The sequence below is a fragment of the Ips typographus genome, linkage group LG8, assembly GCF_016097725.1.
Source record: "Ips typographus isolate SLU linkage group LG8, UJ_Ityp_2.0, whole genome shotgun sequence".
Taxonomy (NCBI): domain Eukaryota; kingdom Metazoa; phylum Arthropoda; class Insecta; order Coleoptera; family Curculionidae; genus Ips; species Ips typographus.
Window position 1 is genome coordinate 4,699,852 of NC_138429.1, and position 18,768 is coordinate 4,718,619.

Consider the following 18,768-nt stretch of genomic DNA (forward strand, 5'->3'; position numbering starts at 1 on the left):
AGCAAACAAAAATAACTTACGCAAATAACCTCAAGTCTTGATTTTAAACTGTAAAAATTCATCTAATCCTCAAAAAACTCAATTTCCACAATACAAACTGTCACCACTATTTCCGCCATATTGGAATTTTTGACAAGCACCTTCTAGGCTTTCTAGTATAGTAGGCGGTGAGCGAGCAAAACGGATGCAACGTCACAATGACGTAATGTGTCAACACCATAATTTGGCCAACCTACGTCATTGTGACGTCACATTCGTTGTGCTCGTTCCATGGAGCGCGAAAACGGAACGAAAACCCAGGTTCAGCATGTGGATAAACCAATCACAAACTACTCACTGTGCTGAGATTGACCCAAATACTGCACATGTGTACTTATCATAAAATTGCCTCTCATCGTACGGTAAGTTTCAATTTTCTGAACTTATTCGAACAAAAAGTAGAACTGTGCCGGAAATGGATTATTTTTAATGGAACAAGTTCTCCATCATTACAATGCAGTACTTACGGATGACATGCAAATTGACGCCTACGTACTATTAAAACTGATTTTTTCTACTTTGAAAATGGTATTATCGAATCTCAATCGGGGAGGTATTGATATTATCGTTTTGACAGCAAAAAAATATGTTATTTTAATACTGGTAATCGGTGACAAAATGGTAGGCGTATCGTTCGAGAATGCCGTTTTGCATTTGCCTGGAGAAAGTTTCAGAACTTTTGCATTTCAATTTACCTTTGTAGGTTCGAGCCCGTCTGATTTTGCGTTTCTTTGTCACTCACATCCGTTTATATGGCTGATTTTTTATCATCAGTGATGTTTGAATGTCTTGTGACATCTTGTCACTGATCTCGCTCCAGACTGTTTGCAGCACTTGAGAACATGGTTTTGATACATACAAGGCCCAATTTTTTTTCTTTTTAACTAAAATATGGGCAAATATACCACCCAAGAACAGCACGTTTACGTGTAATAAGCATTACTTCCAGCTGTATTTATTTAATAATTGAGTCGATTTATCTCGTTGGAGTGCCACGACCTTGGTTCGCGTCGAATTTCGACGACACGGACACATTAATAGCCGCCCATTTCCGAAAAGAACCTTAACGATTAATTACGTCAAAAAGTACTAAATGGCCGCGGTACGGACTAAAAACTGTGCGTGTCGATTTTTTAAATGTCCTGTTTATCGTTTTAATTAATGATTGTTTGTAGCTGTATGTATGTGACTTTTCTTAAGTTTTGATACTCTTATAAATTATGCACTTAAAGTGACAGAATTCGCTAATATTCTTCCTGTATAATATGTGTAGCAATCTTTAGTAGCCCTTGAGCCTTCACTTAAACCAACTCTCTATATCTCAAAACAAAGATCTGAAGGCAAAATGTTTGTTTAAAAATTTACACAAAATTGCTTTTCCAATTTACTATATCAAGTGACTTTAATTCTTAAAAATAATCTGGAATTATTCACACACAAAAAGAACAACAATTCATTCATATCTCGTTGCAAAATACGCTTCAAGGAAAGTTTTGTGCTGAGCAGCAATAGCGTTTAGAAAGCAGCGAAGTTCTAGTGGTTCTAGTAATAATGGACTTAGATAAGGTGTATTTGTCCGTAGAAAACCGCCTGCATGCGCTTGTTCTTATCTGGTCTTATTTCAATTTATTGTCATGGGTTTGTTGTAGCTTCTAGTCTATAAAGTGCTTTGCCAGTCGAGTTATTATGGTTGCGTTTTTTTTCTTTCATGTGATTTAAACACGCTACGTTGTGATTTTTATGCTTCTAGGTTAATAAAATTGATATTAACATTCTCATTAAATTTGTACTGGCAGTAAACTAATTTGTGTGCAATTAACGGAGTGGCGTACATGCAAATCGACGTCAAAGTTCAAATACTTTGGCAAATTACTTTGCTTAACATGCTAGCACAGGTGACACCACTTTCTACAGATCTTTCACTTAACCAAACTAACTAAATTATTAATTATTACATATTTTTCCAGAGGTTAATCAAACACAAAGACAACCTTTGTTGGTATGAAATGTCGACCTAATATTAAAAAGGTCACTTTGATATTTTCAGCAGTAAATTTAGATGGTATTTATCGATACAAGAAAAAGTCGATTCATTCATACAGGAAAAAACCTAATTTGTCCTAACTACCTAATCCTATTAGCTGTTTTTAGGGTTACGGCACCATTTCGCGATTTATTAAAAGAAAAGGTCAAGGCAAAAAAATTACCTCATCTAGGTTGCGTTTAATCATAGGCGTGGCAGCCACACTTTCCTCCCTATCCTAATATAAACTGGTGCTGCTATTTAAACGCTATAAAACTAGGGAATAATGGATTAAAATACTAACCCTATTTTCGGTCGTCTCAAAATAGTAATATTATCGAAGGTGTGTCTTGTCACCGTCTGTGACGCAATTAGCAAGAGGGCTCGTATGAAAATTGAAACAGCAAACAAGGGAGCGTATTTACTCTGCATTAAGTTTTAGTTTTGCATAATTAAGCCACACTACCCTAACTAATTAACAGAACAGAAATAATGTTATTACAGTAGGTTACCTTCACCATCTTGTCGAGACCAAACATTATTCAGCTTTAATACAAAGTTGGCATTACTTTAAAATACCTAGTGCGGTTTAATATAAAGGTGGGTTTATACAGCGCACAATGCATATAGTCAAATTTTTACCCTTTGAGAATGACGTCAAGCAGGTGAAAAAACCCGCATGTCTGGAATTAGATCACAAATTTTAACCTACAAATGCTTTGAAAAATGAGTAATCATGAGAGTTTCAGTTGACATCTGGAAAGTGTTCCTTTTCGTACTCGAAAAAAAGCAACACATTTAGAATTAGCATTTGGGCCTTCTCATTGTATCACAGCATTTTCATACCTTTGATATTTGTTTATATCAAAGTGACAGTAAATGCGAAGTAAATGTCAACGTTTCTAATTTGACAGGATGACAAAATTAATAACGTGCCTTTTTTGCTAAAATTGTTTATTTCACATGTTTGATATGCAAGAAACAAAGATGTAAAAAGATGACGTCATTCTCAAAAGGTAAAAATCCAACTATAACTTAATGCACTGCATCACAAGTTATCACAGAGGAATATGTCCAGCTATTGGCCATTACCCTTAAAATGTCAATGTCACGTGAGCATTCAACCAATAAAAGCCAACAATTTCCGATTTTTAGTTGGAAACCAGTTTAAAATTGCCTCTACGAACAGACCTAATACGTTTTGGCGGAACTCGCCAGCTTACTATGACGTATAGCTTACTTAATACTCCAAGGATAAACACCTAAACATCCTTAAGCTGAGTTCTCTGTGACATCACTTATTTCCTATTGGTAGAAGCAAACTTTGACAATGACAGCCCGCAAGTAGCTGAAAATGTTCAACTTCTTGCGTTTGTTTCTAGTGTTTTGACGTTTTGGACGACGCATTGAGCAAAAGTTATATATGAATGGCAAAACTGAGAAAAAAATAAATGAACACTGTTCAGGCCTTTGCCACATGCAATCAGGACGCCCCACAGAGTGTTGCAAGTGCCAGGCCACCGCCCTCTGTACAAGAAAGCCAAGAAGGACCATGCCAAAAATTCCAATATGGCCGAAATAGTGGTTGACAGTTTGCATTTGTTTGTATTGTGGAAATTGAGTTTATCGATGATTAAATTAATTTTTAAGGTTTAAAGTCAAGACTTGGGATTAATTGCCAATTTTTGTTTGCTATTATATATTGTTGTTTATATGTTTATTGTTCTAGTGAAAGTGTAGTTTGTGTTCATTTTATTGTGTTATCACTATTGTTATTGTTCCTTCATTGTTCTATAATTTGTTGTTGGTTTTTTAACTTAAATTCTATTGCCTCTACAATATGCCGTCCACTTGTTGTTTGCCAAATTGTAAAAGCAATTTGGTGAAAGGCCCAAAAGTGTCAGTCTTTTACTTTCCAAAAGACCCTGCTCGAACCCAACAGTGGTTGAAAGCTTTGAACTGGAATGATTTTACTCCAACACAATACTCAGTGGTAAGTACAATATGCTTTCTCATTCAGTAAACTAAGCCCATTTACCAGTTTTGCTTCAAGGATTTCCAAATTTTCTTTGATTGAGCAGTTTTCACATTAGTTTGTTGTACTTTCCAAGACAAAGGGTTCTAACCAAACTTGCTTTGGCAGGACTTTATTGGGTGTAAAAAGCCATATGTATACATATCTGGATCAGGAATGAAGCGTTCTTTGATTTTTCACTCACAACTTCTAATCAACTACACGAAAAAATTTAAAAAAAACATATTTTCTACTGCATACGCATAGATTTGTGTACAAAACGAAAACCGCTAACGCCGCCATTAAAAGTGACATTCTAGGCTTTCTTGTACAGAGGGCGGTGGCCAGGCTAATTCTGCCTGTCAAGTGTCACAGATGTGACAGGTGAAGTGTGTCATGGTAGGGGGCCGTGATTTAAGTTTAAGCAAATACTTTATAGTTATATAAAGAGAATATCCTATATGGGACAAGAATTAATTAATAATAAAATCTATTAATGCTGTCACGTTGTTACGACAATTTCGGTGGGAAAACGCCCAATGGCCGAAATCGGTTAACCGGTTACGTTTATATTCAAAAAAATAACCATAGTCCAGCTAGCTTTAGTGCCGGGAGTGGTCGAGGGTGAAAGTTGGAGAATTGAAACAAATAACAGCCGTATCTAAGTGAAATTGGGTATTCTAGTTTATTCTTAATAATCTTACCCCCATTTGCACCGCCGTACTTTAAGCCAAGCTTAAGTTAAGTGCGGTTCAGACTGTGTAGAATCAGTCTGAACATCGCTTAATTTAAGCCAGGCTTGAAGTTCGACAGTGCAAATGGCAGTTAATCAACGTAAATAAACGTCTTTACGGTGGTAGTACTGGGTAGGTGTCCTGAGTGACAGCTGTCTACAGTGTCAAACACAAACAACCAATGACAAATGTCAAAAACAAATTAGAGGCTTAAAGAGGCACCCTCCCTCATAAAGGGTGCAGAAGCCAACCTCCCCCTTGTTAGTTTTCGGCCACCTTTTTCGAACAAAACTAACGATGGTCATAATATTAAGTGGTATTATGCTACCACCAAAATTCATCTATGCCATTCTTCTGATATTAAAGCAATTAAAAACGAATTAACACAACCTACGTTAGTACACGCATGCAAGCGTATATAACTTTTAGCCTAAACTAGAAGTGAAACCTACTTATTTATACATTAAAAAGCCATAAACAGCTACCAAGATTGACACTGAGCTTCTAACTACCGTTATTAGTTGAGAAAAATGACGATTTTACACTAAAAACCACATCAAGTTGGCTGGGTGTAAGTCTGTGGTTTACATAAAAAAAAGTTATGTTAAGATAACAATTGATTTTTCTCTGAAGGTTTGCCAATGCCAGATTAAAAATATACATCCTCTATAAAGATTGATATTAATATATGCAGGACCGAGGGTGTCACGATACGTATGGGGTCATTTATCAGAGGATTTTACAAGCAAATTATGTAGGTTGGTAATCCAAAATAAATGGATTTAAAGATAGCGGCCTGTTTCACACTTTAATACTTGTATAACACACGGTAACGAAGACAACATGTAGGGTGAAGACTGAGAAAAAGTTGCATCGGATTAAATCAGTCAGTAAAAGTACATGAGTACTGCATACTAATTGCATTTAATCTCACAAACTAAATGTGAGACACAAACAATCTGAGATCTAGGAAACTTAAACAGTTATGATTAATGGCCTTGATAACCGATCACGTATCCCATTACGAACTGTTGATTATTACTAAAACAAATACCTAAGACATTGTTTGAAAACATTTATCGACCTTGAATGTTGAACATATGATATGAACTTTTAATTCCATATAAATTATTGTTAATGCGAATTTGCTAAGAGTACAGTCACTATTGTATTATATGAAGAAACATTATTCCTTCAAAGCTTCGTAATCACAAAACAAAGCATAATACAACGGTATAAATAATAATTGTAGAGTAAAAAAATTATGCCCTGGAAGCGTTTAATGCAACCTATTATTACCGTTGTTACAAAATAGGAACCTTCAGAAATCACGTTTTCATTATTTATTCGGTGCGTGACACTTTTAATTAGCTTTCTGATAGACAGAAGAAGTATTTTTGTACTTTGGTCCAAAATCTATTTTGATGCATAAATTAAGCAAATTAAACTTGAATATTAAGTGTCTTCACTTTGTAGGTAAATCATATAGTTTCCTACTAAAATCAAAACCTCCAAACAATGAAGAAGTAGGTACTTTTTTCCCGTGTTATGCTTTTACCACAGTCTAACGATATAACATAAGTTAGTCTATCTTTATACTGTGCTTTTACTATGATATTCTACTTCCTTTTCGGTTGATGATTCCCGCGTCAAAGTAGGTAATGGAGCCCGTAATAATCCCACATCGCCAGCAAAAAGAAACGTGTAATTTAAATTTGTTAAAAAAAAGGTGGCAGAAATTAAGAATATAATCGTACGATTAAAATCGCTTAATTAAAAGTAACTGTTCCTTAATAGCAATTTCACGACGTACATCGTGTCGAGGTGTTGTGTCTGAGATAAGTTTTAAATGGTAATTGGCAGTTTCACTCAGCTTTATTACAAAAATAAATAATTTAGTCACGTCTTAATTATGAATGCTCAACTAGAAGATATAGAAAGGCATTTTCATAATTGTTACAGCATCCAATGCACAAAGCCTAGCTATTACGACACTTTCAATAGACAACCAGGCATAATCTCATTTAAAAGATCGTACCCCTTTGTAACCTAGACTTTGTCCCCCTTAAGATCGTGTTTCACATACATAACCGTAGATTACAGATTGTATTCAAAATAATCTTTATAACCTACACCTAATTTGTTACGCACTATGCTAATAATACTACAAAAAGTAACAAATTTGTTCACAACCACTCAATGTTGTTATTCCCGCTGTGACAGTGGATTTTCACGACTATATCCCTCATCCTTTGAAACTACAGTGCAATTTTCATTTGATTTAAGTGACAATTGCACTCCTAAGTAAAAATGGCATCCTTCTGGTGGTATGTTGTTCAATTCATAGTTACTAGGTAACAAATTGTTATAAAACTAAAAATGTTTCTACAGGGCTATTCGATGATGGAATCAAATTTGCCACAAGACGTTTCGTTTTTTGGCAATCATAATCAACTTTTTTTTTCTTATAGACGCCATATTGGATTTTTAGCCGACTTTCTGACATATGACAGTAAGTTATATTTTTTTAAATGGAACACCCTATATATTTTTAGTTCATTTAATTTTGTTCATTTTTACTTTTTCAACGGTGTATTAAAACATATCAGTTTGTAAACGTTTATCTTGGTAATTAGAAAAAAAGCGTTTCCTTAACAAAAAAGTGCTAAATAATATGTATAAAAATACCCACAGTCGAAACAAAATTTGGCTATGTTTATATTAACATGTTACATGTCATTTATAAACAGTTTTTTCAACTTCTACCTTAAAAATAGTAGAAAATAGAAATGGCCACTTTTCTTATTAAAGTGACGGTAGAACTGTTTGTAACTTAGATTTTTAATAAGATTTATTAAAAATATTTAATTTTCTGATGTGTTAGTTTATTTTATTTCCGATTTTGTTTGGTATTAGCAAAGGTCTTTTTTTAAAATAACAGGATTAACCTCCTCAAACTTATATGTTGTAATACACCGTTGAAAAGGTAAAAATCAACAGAATTAAATGACGTAAAAATATATAGGATGTTCCATTTCAAAAAATGTAACTTACTGTCATATGTCAGAAACTAAACGGAATAGAAAAAAACTGACTACGCCATTGGATTCTACATGAAAACTACTACCGGGAACCGTTCTTCCTTTTTTGATAACTTTAAGAGCAAATGAAATACAGAAGAGGTTCAAAAATTACCAATTTTCGAAAACCCCCCGTATCTTTGAAACAAAAAAAGTTTGCGCCGCCCACTTTTCGCCAGTCATCTCAGCTCAGAAAAAGAGATCAGAACACGTATGCTACTTTTTTTCTATCTATTACCGTTTTCTCTGTACCCCGTAAAACCATCGAAAATGCAGCACCCTGTACAGCACACAGGCAGAATTGAGTATAATCCATTTTTCTCCAAAATGGCGCAAGGAGGTGACAAGAAATGTGCTGACAATAAAGTGGTTAGTGCCAAATTAGGTAGACCCAAACTTATGCCCTGTAAAATCAGTTCAACAAATACATAGAAAAGCGAAAAGATACTCATTGTAAACGCTTTTTCTTGACACTTAATTCGTCGTATAGCTCGGGAAAATGGTATATGGCCGAAATACCATAAGCACATGAACCCAAAATTCAGCTAAAGATGCGGGTTTAGGTATAAAAAGAGACAAAAATTGTCTCAGAGCATCTTTGGCAAAAAATGGCGTAAAAGAAGAGCAACTCAACAAGAGGACGGGTAGTGCCTCTACCGCTTCAATTAGACTTAGACCATATCTGCAACTTAACGAGAACCATCACGAAATTATTATCAATAAAATGCGAAATGTCCCTTTAAATAATGCTACGTCAATTCATGCAGCAATAAACGAACTCTGGGTGAGCAGCCAAGGAGCAATCTCTAATGAACATATTATAACTGTGTATTTTGTCTTTTCGTACATGTAAAATTTTAGAAAATCTTGCGTTCAGACATCTTGTGGTTACTTGAGAAAAACCATCAACAACCTTCATGCATGATTTTCGGCAATTTTACATGCACTTAACACTATTGGCAACATTGTTTCCAAGGGAGAATAACCCACTTAAAAAATCACGTTGAATAATAATAGTATTTAGACTACTTGTTCAATATTCATGTAGATCTGGCTGTTAGCGCCTGAACGTGTAATGATCTGAGACAAGAACGAGTCATACAACGTAGACATGCAGACAGCTGCATTGTCCCTGGTCAGGTACGCGTCACACATGGAACACCAGAGTGGGTGAGAGGCGAGAAAGCGCGACCAGGAAAAGATAAAAAACAAAAAGTCGATAAAAATTGTAACGTGAGAAATTGATTGCTTGGTAAATCTATCATCGCCAAACAATGACATGTTTAAATTACGGCGCTGTCATAAGTAATTCCGTTCCAAAAGTGTCAAGACCCGGAAAAAGTTCAACTTTCATTGTCGAAAAAACAAAGCCCACGTGGTCATTGTTATTTATGGTCGGTCAAGATATTACACTCTTTCTTGTCAAAAACCGATGCGTCCCTATTCAGTTGGTATAATCCATTGTAAATCAGCCATTGTCCTGGTTATTTTTACATGCAATGGCTAAAATGGCACAAGCCATAAATCTCGGAATACACTTACACAGTTACTGACTGCGATTTTAGATATTTCAAGAAATAACAATCTACACAAATAAATCCAGTTACTAAACTGCTCGTCAAAAAGAATAACCTTTTTTGAGCGGCTATATCTTCAAATTCAGTCACTCGATTTTAATAATTTTTTAGGATATATATCATGTGATATGATATTTATATAAATATAATGATATTTTCAAACCCTGCCTAATACACAGTGTTATTCAGAAGTTTCGAAGAATAAATGTTCAATAGAATTCTCCTAAAATTTGCCAGCATTTTCATTTTTTGACTACCTCACCTCAGTTATACCAACTTTCAAAAGGATCATTTAGGTCATCAGAAAGAGAAAGAAAATACCTTTTAATACTCAATTTTTTAAAAAATTAGTAAAATCGAGTGAATCAATTTGAATAAACAGCCGCTCAAAAAAGACCAAAAATAACGAGCAGTTTAGATTAGAAGACTTAATAAACTAAGAGAAGTTTGGGCAAAAATCTCAATACGTTACTTGTGTGTAAACATATAGTACAGACGATATTTTCAGGTCATCCTCGTTGAGGCATCAAAACACCACATTTACATACGCCTTTCTTCTTTGCTCTTTCTCCCGTCTCCTGTGTTGTGCCTTTAAGTCGACGATATAACGGTGCAATTCAGACCCGGAGATAAATGGTTCGAGCCCATCTGCCACTACTTGGACTGCATAAAAATAATGACATCGTTAAATTGGTGCAATTTGAAAAAATATTGGCGCCCCCGTTCTGCTTGGCCTTATCTAAGTAATCTAATTATCATAAATCGTGTATGATTACAATAGGAACCAGGCGAGTGTGTTACAGATAGCTAATATTGCTCATTATTCAAATAAATACGATATGTGTACAAAGAAACGCACCTCTGCCTAAGTTTACACTATTAGCAAGTGATTGTACGTACAAGTTCATGACCAAAGCATAAACATTTCGTAACTTTGAAACCGAACAGGGGTCTTTGAAGTACATTCACACAGCAGCTACCAAAAACAAACTTTCACTTGATGTATCATCCAAAAATAGATTTAGTATTTTTCCTTTTATTAGAAATCAGTGACTCGGTGGTAGCCCAAAGGTATATTATACACAGGGTGTCCCAGATAGTAGTAGTAAAACCCTACAGTCAAATTTATACTGAAAAAGGTCCTTGACTTGACTATATAATGGGTGTGCCTTGAATCTCCTATAACAACTTGTCAGATAAAGCAATAACAATGAGATTCTTGTTTCTAAACATCATGTATTGTGAACTTAATGTGATCCACATGATTAGTTAAATTATTTCTCATCTCTCACTATTTAGAATTAGGCATCTGTTCGAATGTGCAATTATTTTTCGACTTTCTACTTTTCATTTTTAGGTTACGTCAGGTATGTAATTATTCTCAAAGAATTTTTTTATGAATCCAAGTCATTGAACAATCATTAATCATAATTATGTGAATACACATAGCGCGGTTCAAATTTATTTAGCTGACTACATTGTTCAAAGGTTTCTTTTAAATGTGTGCAATTAAAAATATCCTTAAAAACTAGCAGAGAAGAAAGGAAAATCCTCATAACCGCCCTAACCTGTCTTAAAAAAAAGGGAAAACAGTTATAATACTCCTGCCGTAAAATGAGTCATTATTTTTAACTGGAGACCGTAAACGGAGGCACTAATACTACAAAGGGTAACGGTTTCTGTCCATTTACTGGGTAACTGTCACCTGACGAGAAATAATGGGGGATATCAGTTATGTGGGGTTAAAAAACAGCTCACTTTTACACTCATCATCCTGGTTATTTTTTAAATTCCCACGTCCCTAGATAATATCTGTATGTATTGTGTATTTGATGGTGTTCTCAAACGAAAAAATAACACTAAAGGGTGGGAACTTACCTGAGATGTTTCAGCAATGGGCAAATCCGATGCGTAGTTTTCATCATTTTCTTCCATTGGTACAAACTGCAATAAAACAAATACAGGATAAGATTCGACAGTAATATGTAACCAGTTTGAGAAAGCTCGATGTTGTGTGACAAATATACAGGGTTTTTCAATGAAAAGTAGCCACCCTGAATATCTTCCAAAATAATTTCTCTGTTAAAAAAAGACACGTCAACAAAGATTGCAAGGGGACATCTTTTTACGTAGGATTTGAATTTCTGCCATCAGCCCCTTTGCCGCCATAGCCACCCCCACTAATTTTTTGAAATGGCACCATACCCTGTGTGGCACATCGTTGGAAAGGGTATTTCAAAAAGAATTAATTGCACTATTTTATTTGTATATTTGCTTTGAATTGAGACCAAAAAAAATAAAAAATTTTTTTTGTTATTTTGGTCAAACTGCTGATAACACTACCGAATACCTGTTTTCCATTCCATGTTTTTTCCTCAGTCGGTCAACTTGTAAGTTCGTTTTGAAGGAACATTGTCAATATGGTTTACACGACTGCCGAAAGAATAGAAATTGTACGTTTTTATTTCAAACATAACGACCAGATAAATTAATTGGTCATCAGTATGCCTTAAAGTTGATGCAAAAATTCATGGAAACTGGGTTCAGTGACAAACAAAAAACATCAACCTGAAAGACAAATTATTAATGAACCAATTGAAGTTGCTATTTTGGGACACGTTGCTATGGATAATAATCAGTCTTTAAATCAAATTTCCCATGCATCGGGTGTTTCGACAAGCAGTGTATGGAGAATTTAAAAAAAAAACACAATTTTCATCCATATAAGGTAAAATTGGTCCAGGAATTAAATGAAGATGACTATGATAGAAGACTACAATTTTGTGAAATTATGTCTACTAATCTGACAAACAACGTGAACTTGTTGTACAATATTTGCTTCAGTGATGAGTGTATGTTTTTTTTTAATGGAGAAGTGAACAGGCATAACTGTAATTATTGGTCAGACACGAATCCACATTGATTGAGGGAAACCCATACGCAATATCCAGAAAAACTTAATGTTTGGACAGGTATTTTAGGAGACCACATCGTTGGTCTGTTTTTTATTGACGGTAATTTGAATGGCGCTACTTATCTTGAGCTTCTTGACACCACTGTTGATCCGACCATAACAGAGCTACTAGAAAACGATGAAAATTTATTTGAAAATCAACTAATTTTCCAACAAGACGGTGCACCTCCACACTATTCACTTCCCGTTCCAGAATATCTGAACAATCGATTTCCTGGAAGATGGATTGGTAGACGTGGTTCCATGGAATGGCCTGCGAGATCACCCGACCTCACTCCGTTGGATTTTTTTCTATGGGGGCATTTAAAATCTAAAGTCTATGCAACACAGCCGGCCAATATTGCAGACCTTAGGCAGAGAATAATACATGAATGCCGACAACTGACACTTCCAAAGTTGCTTGTATGGAAGTTAACGGAGGTTATTTTGAGCCATTAATTAAATGATAACCGCTATTTGCTATTATTTCTGCAGTTAACAAAAAATATTTTTAACAAAACGTATTTTTTATTTTTTTTGGTCTCAATTCAAAGCAAATGTGCAAATAAAATAGTGCAATTAATTCCTTATGAAATACCCTTTCCAACGATGTGCCACACAGGGTATGGTGCCATTTGAAAACTTAGTGGGGGTGGCTATGGCGGCAAAGGGGCTGATGGCAGAAATTCAAATCCTAAGTAAAAAGATGTCCCCCTTGCAATCTTTGTTGACGTGTCTTAGCATTTTTTAACAGAGAAATTATTTTGGAAGATATTCAGGGTGGCTACTTTTCATTGAAAAACCCTGTAAAATGGAAATTGTATTGCTAATAAAATTTGTATGTGGAATCGAAAAAGTTCCAAAAATACACAAAGCTTATTTCTACTAACTTATGCAAACAAATATGATCTTTACATTAATAAGTAATTTTTGTCAATATTGCAACTCTGTTTTCTTTTCGTATATGACCGCCGAACGGTGAGAAGAAAATGGTGATAGAAAACGAGAATGGACGATATACACATTAGCAAGCTCTCAGTTTCTATTCATAAAACTTTGCTTTCATATCCGCGTCATTAAGTTTCCAATAGAAGCATAACACGTGTATTAGTGTTATGTTATAGGAGCTGCATGCCAATTTCAATAGAAGAAAACTGGGTTTGAATCTCTTTATTATAGTTGATTAATAAGCCAATTGTATGAGTCTTGATCAGTATCAAATCACTTTAGAAAATTATCATGGAGGGTCAATATCTCCAATTAAGTGAGTAGATAAAAAGTTATTTTAATGAAAACGGACATTAATTTCGCTGACTTAAAATTAAATTTAAACTCAACTAACAAATCCAACTTAGACACCATCACCTGACAGGTAAGCAGTAATTACTATATTCACCGTTAGAACGAAAAGAGCTTGTAATAGAAAACGTAACAGTTAATTAACTGCGTATCTAGTTAATGGATGGCAGCAACGTCAATTACATAAAATTAAATGCACGCATGTTTTGGTGGCTGCCACGCAAATTCTCTGTTAAAACAAAAAGGTCATTATAGCATAATTTCGAATTAGGTAATGTCGGGATTGATCGTTTTGACACATGTCCAAACTGACGAAAAGAAGAAACACATTACAGTGTGCATTAATAATTTAAAAGCAAACGTTTACTCAGTTTGAAGTGTGCGCATAACAACATTGATATAAAGGAAATCTAAAAGCTATAAAAGAGTGGGTAATCGCGATTACCTTAATCCCAGTGATGACTGCATTCGTCATCATTCAGTTCAGGGTCACCACAGAAAATGTAGCTTCAGATAGGCGCAAACACAATAGCCAATTACACCAACTAATCGAAATGTAAAGACGAATCACACTGGGATTTCGCATCCCAAATGTGAAAATCTCTCAGGTCCGAAATTAATTCAAACGTAGGAACTAACAACTTTATTATCTCCTACAATACAAACAACAGAATTTTTCTTCTGGCGTTTGTTTATGGTGAGGGCTAAATTAAGTAAATGAAACGAAACACGTACTTAATATCCGTCAATGATGCCACTTATCGAGTCACTTAATCTCACTTGTAAAACGAGTGTCTGGGTTATTTTTCGATTTTTATTTAAGTACCCTCATTGAATTTGATTTCAATAGCGTCTTAACCTTCTTTCGTTTTTTTTGGTTTAAGTTTTTTGAATTCTTCTACCAAACTGCAGCCTGTGTTTCATGAAACTTAAATATGGTCCATACATTTGTATGTTATCTAGTAGGTGCTTTGCAAATATCACAACTACTTTAACAAATTACACCTATACCAATTAGCGTGGGAGATTAAATGATGAGTAAGTCTTAATTTCCTGAATTATTTGGATGATGCTTGGACATGCAATGTGTTAATTCATAAACACACATAAATGCGGGTTCATCCAAATATTTGAGTTTGCCAAAGCGACGATTCGTCTAATAATAGATGTAAAACAAGAATACTCTCCAATTATTTTGTTTTGCCAATTTCAGACTTTTTTAACATGGCTATAATCTTTATGTTGCATAAACTTGGCTAACTGATAGTGCGTATTTATTGATACAAGTGTAAGGAACTAATGGCATGGGGATTAGTCACATGAAACCAATCAGAACTTCTGTTAAACAGGTCATGTGATAAAACCATCATCACACATCCCAGGCCCAGGCACGCTCAGACGTCAACAGTTACCTGCACGTTTGGGTCATGTAGGGTCAACCCCAAATTTCAAAGGTCACAAACAAAACATGATGCACTTGATCCAGTTCCAGGATTGTTGCGACAAACTGGCTCAATCAACTTCATAAGTGTTCTAACAGGAAACTGCTAACAACCTTCACAGTGCCATAAAACGAACTGGATCCGATTCACAGCTAAAAAGTTACACAACTCTGTATCCGACACCAAGAGACAATCCGACTTGTGTAAAGTGACAACCAATAGTTTGTTAGCCAAAAAATTTAGAAATAATGATTTTTGAGAAGTGACCAGAATAGCTGCCTTCACTCGTCACAACACACACCTGACATGTCGTCTGCATACCGAACATGAGGGTGAGTCACATGCGTGTAAACCGCTAATTACGAGCAGATTGTAAGTATATTTCTATTATTAAGCAAAGGCACTATTTGATTTCAGATAATTAAAAATGTGTGAGTAGTTTGTTCTGGCTTAGGACTTACATCACATCTCAACTCTACAATCACTTTACGTGATAGACAGTGTAGACCTAGACATATTTGCCTGAACCAGATCCAAAAATTTAAGAAAACAGTAATAGCTACTAATTATTGTGAAATGGGCATGAGTCACGTTGCAGAAATGTTACATGTAGCTTGGAATGCTGTTTCTTAACTTTAGTGTCACTGGTGTAAAATAAGGAGATGATTAATTATTGTTGCCTCTGAGCCGGCCTGGATTCCAGCTTGGTTTCCGCGTGCTTGCTCCTCTTAGATCCATTACAAAATTGTAAATATGATATGCCTGCTTTAATGGTAACATACAAACCATCATTCATAGGGATGGAAACTCCAAAAGAAAAACCTAATGGAAAACCCTGGAGAAAACTTAATACCCAAACACAAAATGATCTTGACATTGACAATCAAATTTTTTAATCCAACTGTCACAGAGAAAAATGACAAAGACAAACAAATGACATTTGACAGTGTCCTGTCCATGTTTAAAGATAAAGATCATAATAATAATCTACATTCCTGATAAACAAGCAAAATCTAATTTTGCCTCAGATAGCTATTGACCCATTACCAATGTATTTTAAAGTTTGCTAAAGTTATGTTGTTTTGACTGGGACATTTTGCACCTGAACTGTCACAAACTGGCAAACTGCTATTAATGAGGGCAAAAACTGTCTTTTTCTATCTGTCAAAAATATACCAGTGAAATGATACTGAAATCTTGGAATGACTATGAGACTTATCCAAATAGAGCAGTACATATTTCAATTAAATTCTACCTAACCTACCTTAATAATTTAATTGCATACAAAACATTATCATTTTTCACTGCTCCCAATATGTAAACCCACTTTCTTTTTGGTTTCTTTATTCTGTTTTGGTCATTCAAAAATACTCCATGCTGCCCAATATGATTTTAATGTATTAAAACCCGGATCTGGCAGATTGTAATGCTAGAGAAGTCTACTACAGAACCGACCGGCTGTAAAGTAAAATGAACATAGCAACCTGTTAAGTGTATGTGTAATAAGTAATAATCAATAATTACTTCTCAATTAACGTTAAATAAATAAATGAGTAATAACATATCGATCAGCACTATGCTATAAACAACAATTATTGCAAGTTGTATTAAGTTCAAAATTACAAGGGAAACGCTGGCAGTTCACCTTCTTTTGTGCTCCGTCGAACATAAACAACGTAACATAACCAAACATGAAGCTAATCTGATTTTTTTACTTACTTTAGAGTTTGAGGATCTTCAAGCTGGTAAAGCTATATCCATTTCCGTGTTAACCCACAAACAGACGCACTTTAAACACTTTTCGTAACGATAGAAATTGCTTAAACTAGAATTAAATCCATTTTATTACATATTTAGAATGTAGGAAACAGAAAATCATCGATATAACCGTCTCGCTCGAAACACGTCGCCGTCTCACACAACCAACGGTACGAAGTTGGCTTCTCTCTCTGTGAACTAACGTTAACGCAGTCCGTAACCCCGGTCATATTCAATGTTGCCAGTTGGTCACAATTGTATGACAACTAAGTTCCTTTTCTGAAAAAAGTTTAACCAGTTTTAAAGTCAGTGGGTAAAGTAAGAGTTTTTTAATATGTCTGTCCTTGTTTCACAAGGCACCTCATAGCCACACAAAACTTAATAAATGTTTAACTGTGTGAGCAAAACAGCAATGTATAGCAAATGACCTACCTCCTACCTACGGGTGAGGTAGTTTGGCAACGTTTAAATCCTTAGGTAGATTGTAGATTGGTGATTGGATTGGAACACATGACATGATTGACATGTAAAAAAAGTTCAAAGACGAAAAATATTAAAGAATTAAACAATAAATTATCTGTGATCGGAGACAAGGTCCTGTGATTAAAGCTTTCGGTAGACGGTGGACTGTAAACAGAATCCATGTCCATAACCCCTCATCCCTCACGTCATGACAAATGTGGTAGGGGTAGGTTAGAAAGAAAGGATAAAGCTTTGCCATGTGACTCCAGAATAAGTTTAGTACTAGTGGTCACGTGAGCTTCCTAAACCACAATGACACTCACTACCAACTAGTAACTCCTAACCTAACAAAAATCTTGATAACGGATTATTTAAATCTTTCTCCTTTTAAATAAGTTTTGGGACCCAAATATTTATTAAAATCTGAGTTTTTTCAAATATGAAATCACCACTATTAAGAGAACTGGAAAATGCAAAACGTAGTTTGCAAGAAGTATCCAGCCGAATAAAATCAACTGAACAGTTAATTGAGGACGAGGAGGCTGATCTACAGTGTGGTGCTGATGAAGAAGTTACCAATTTGAAAAGTACAATACACAATCTGGAAGAAGAAATATCTACTGTCAAATTAAATCTTCAAGAAGCTGTAAGTGAACTGAACCATAAATTAGCTGAAAAGAATGGCATTATCTCACAACTGGAAAAGGAATTAGAAGATTTACAAAGGCAAAGTGTCACTGATATTAAAAGTGATTTATTGAATCTAGACCATCTTCATATACAGAATGAAAATCAATTGTTACAAGATGAACTGAATAGCATAATCAACACTGTTAATGAGGAAGAAAAACTGCTTAATGAAGATCTGAAACACTATGAAGTTCTGAAGAAGGAGATAAATAAAGTGTGTATCTCCTTGGCAGAGAAAAAAAATGAATTAAAAGAGAAAAGTGAGCACATTGATATATTAAATGAAGAACTTTTAGCAGTCAATACACAAAAAAACTTCAGTCAACCAATTGTTAGTCAAATAGAAAACACCCCTTCCAGTACATCATTATTTTCTGAAGTAAATGAGAGGCGAATTACTACTCAGGAAACATTAACCTCCATGAAATCAAACTTTCTTAAAATTGTAGATGAACAAGGTAAATTGCACAAAAAATTATCTCAACTGCAATGCGAAAATTCAAAATTAAAGTTACTTCACAATACAACTGCACTAACTTTGGAAGACTGTAAGGCTCCACTGAAAAATTCATTAAATGCTCAACTCAGAATGTTGAAAGAACTGTCAAAGATACATGAAGAAAAATTGAAGGGACAGGAAGAAACAATGGATAATAATTGTACAACTTATAAATTATTTGACCATGCTATGGAGCTT

At 34.8% G+C, this 18,768-nt stretch overlaps 1 protein-coding gene and 1 long non-coding RNA gene across 14 annotated transcripts in view; one reads left to right on the forward strand and one right to left on the reverse strand.

Moving 5' to 3' along the window:
- The window catches only part of LOC145732441 (uncharacterized), a 50,961-nt gene extending 35,178 nt beyond the window's left edge, over positions 1-15,783 (forward strand). Inside the window, exons 2-3 of the long non-coding RNA XR_014179010.1 lie at positions 15,069-15,493; positions 15,579-15,783. This is a non-coding gene — a long non-coding RNA (uncharacterized LOC145732441). The remainder of the gene's footprint in view (positions 1-15,068; positions 15,494-15,578) is intronic.
- Positions 1-17,477, reverse strand: part of LOC145732420 (rho GTPase-activating protein 21-like) — an 84,125-nt gene extending 66,648 nt beyond the window's left edge. For 5 of the 13 annotated variants that reach the window (XM_081984663.1, XM_081984671.1, XM_081984670.1 and 2 more), the window contains exons 1-3: positions 17,352-17,469; positions 16,881-17,198; positions 11,346-11,411 (exon numbers count right to left, since the gene is read on the reverse strand). In XM_081984663.1, the coding sequence (XP_081840789.1) occupies positions 11,346-11,402 (57 nt within the window). In that variant the 5' untranslated portion in view covers positions 11,403-11,411; positions 16,881-17,198; positions 17,352-17,469. Of the gene's footprint in view, positions 1-11,345; positions 11,412-15,131; positions 15,272-16,880; positions 17,199-17,351 lie in introns of those variants that run through there. The other 8 variants (XM_081984668.1, XM_081984664.1, XM_081984660.1 and 5 more) reach the window with 4 other exon arrangements.
- Positions 17,478-18,768: the final 1,291 nt, after the last annotated feature.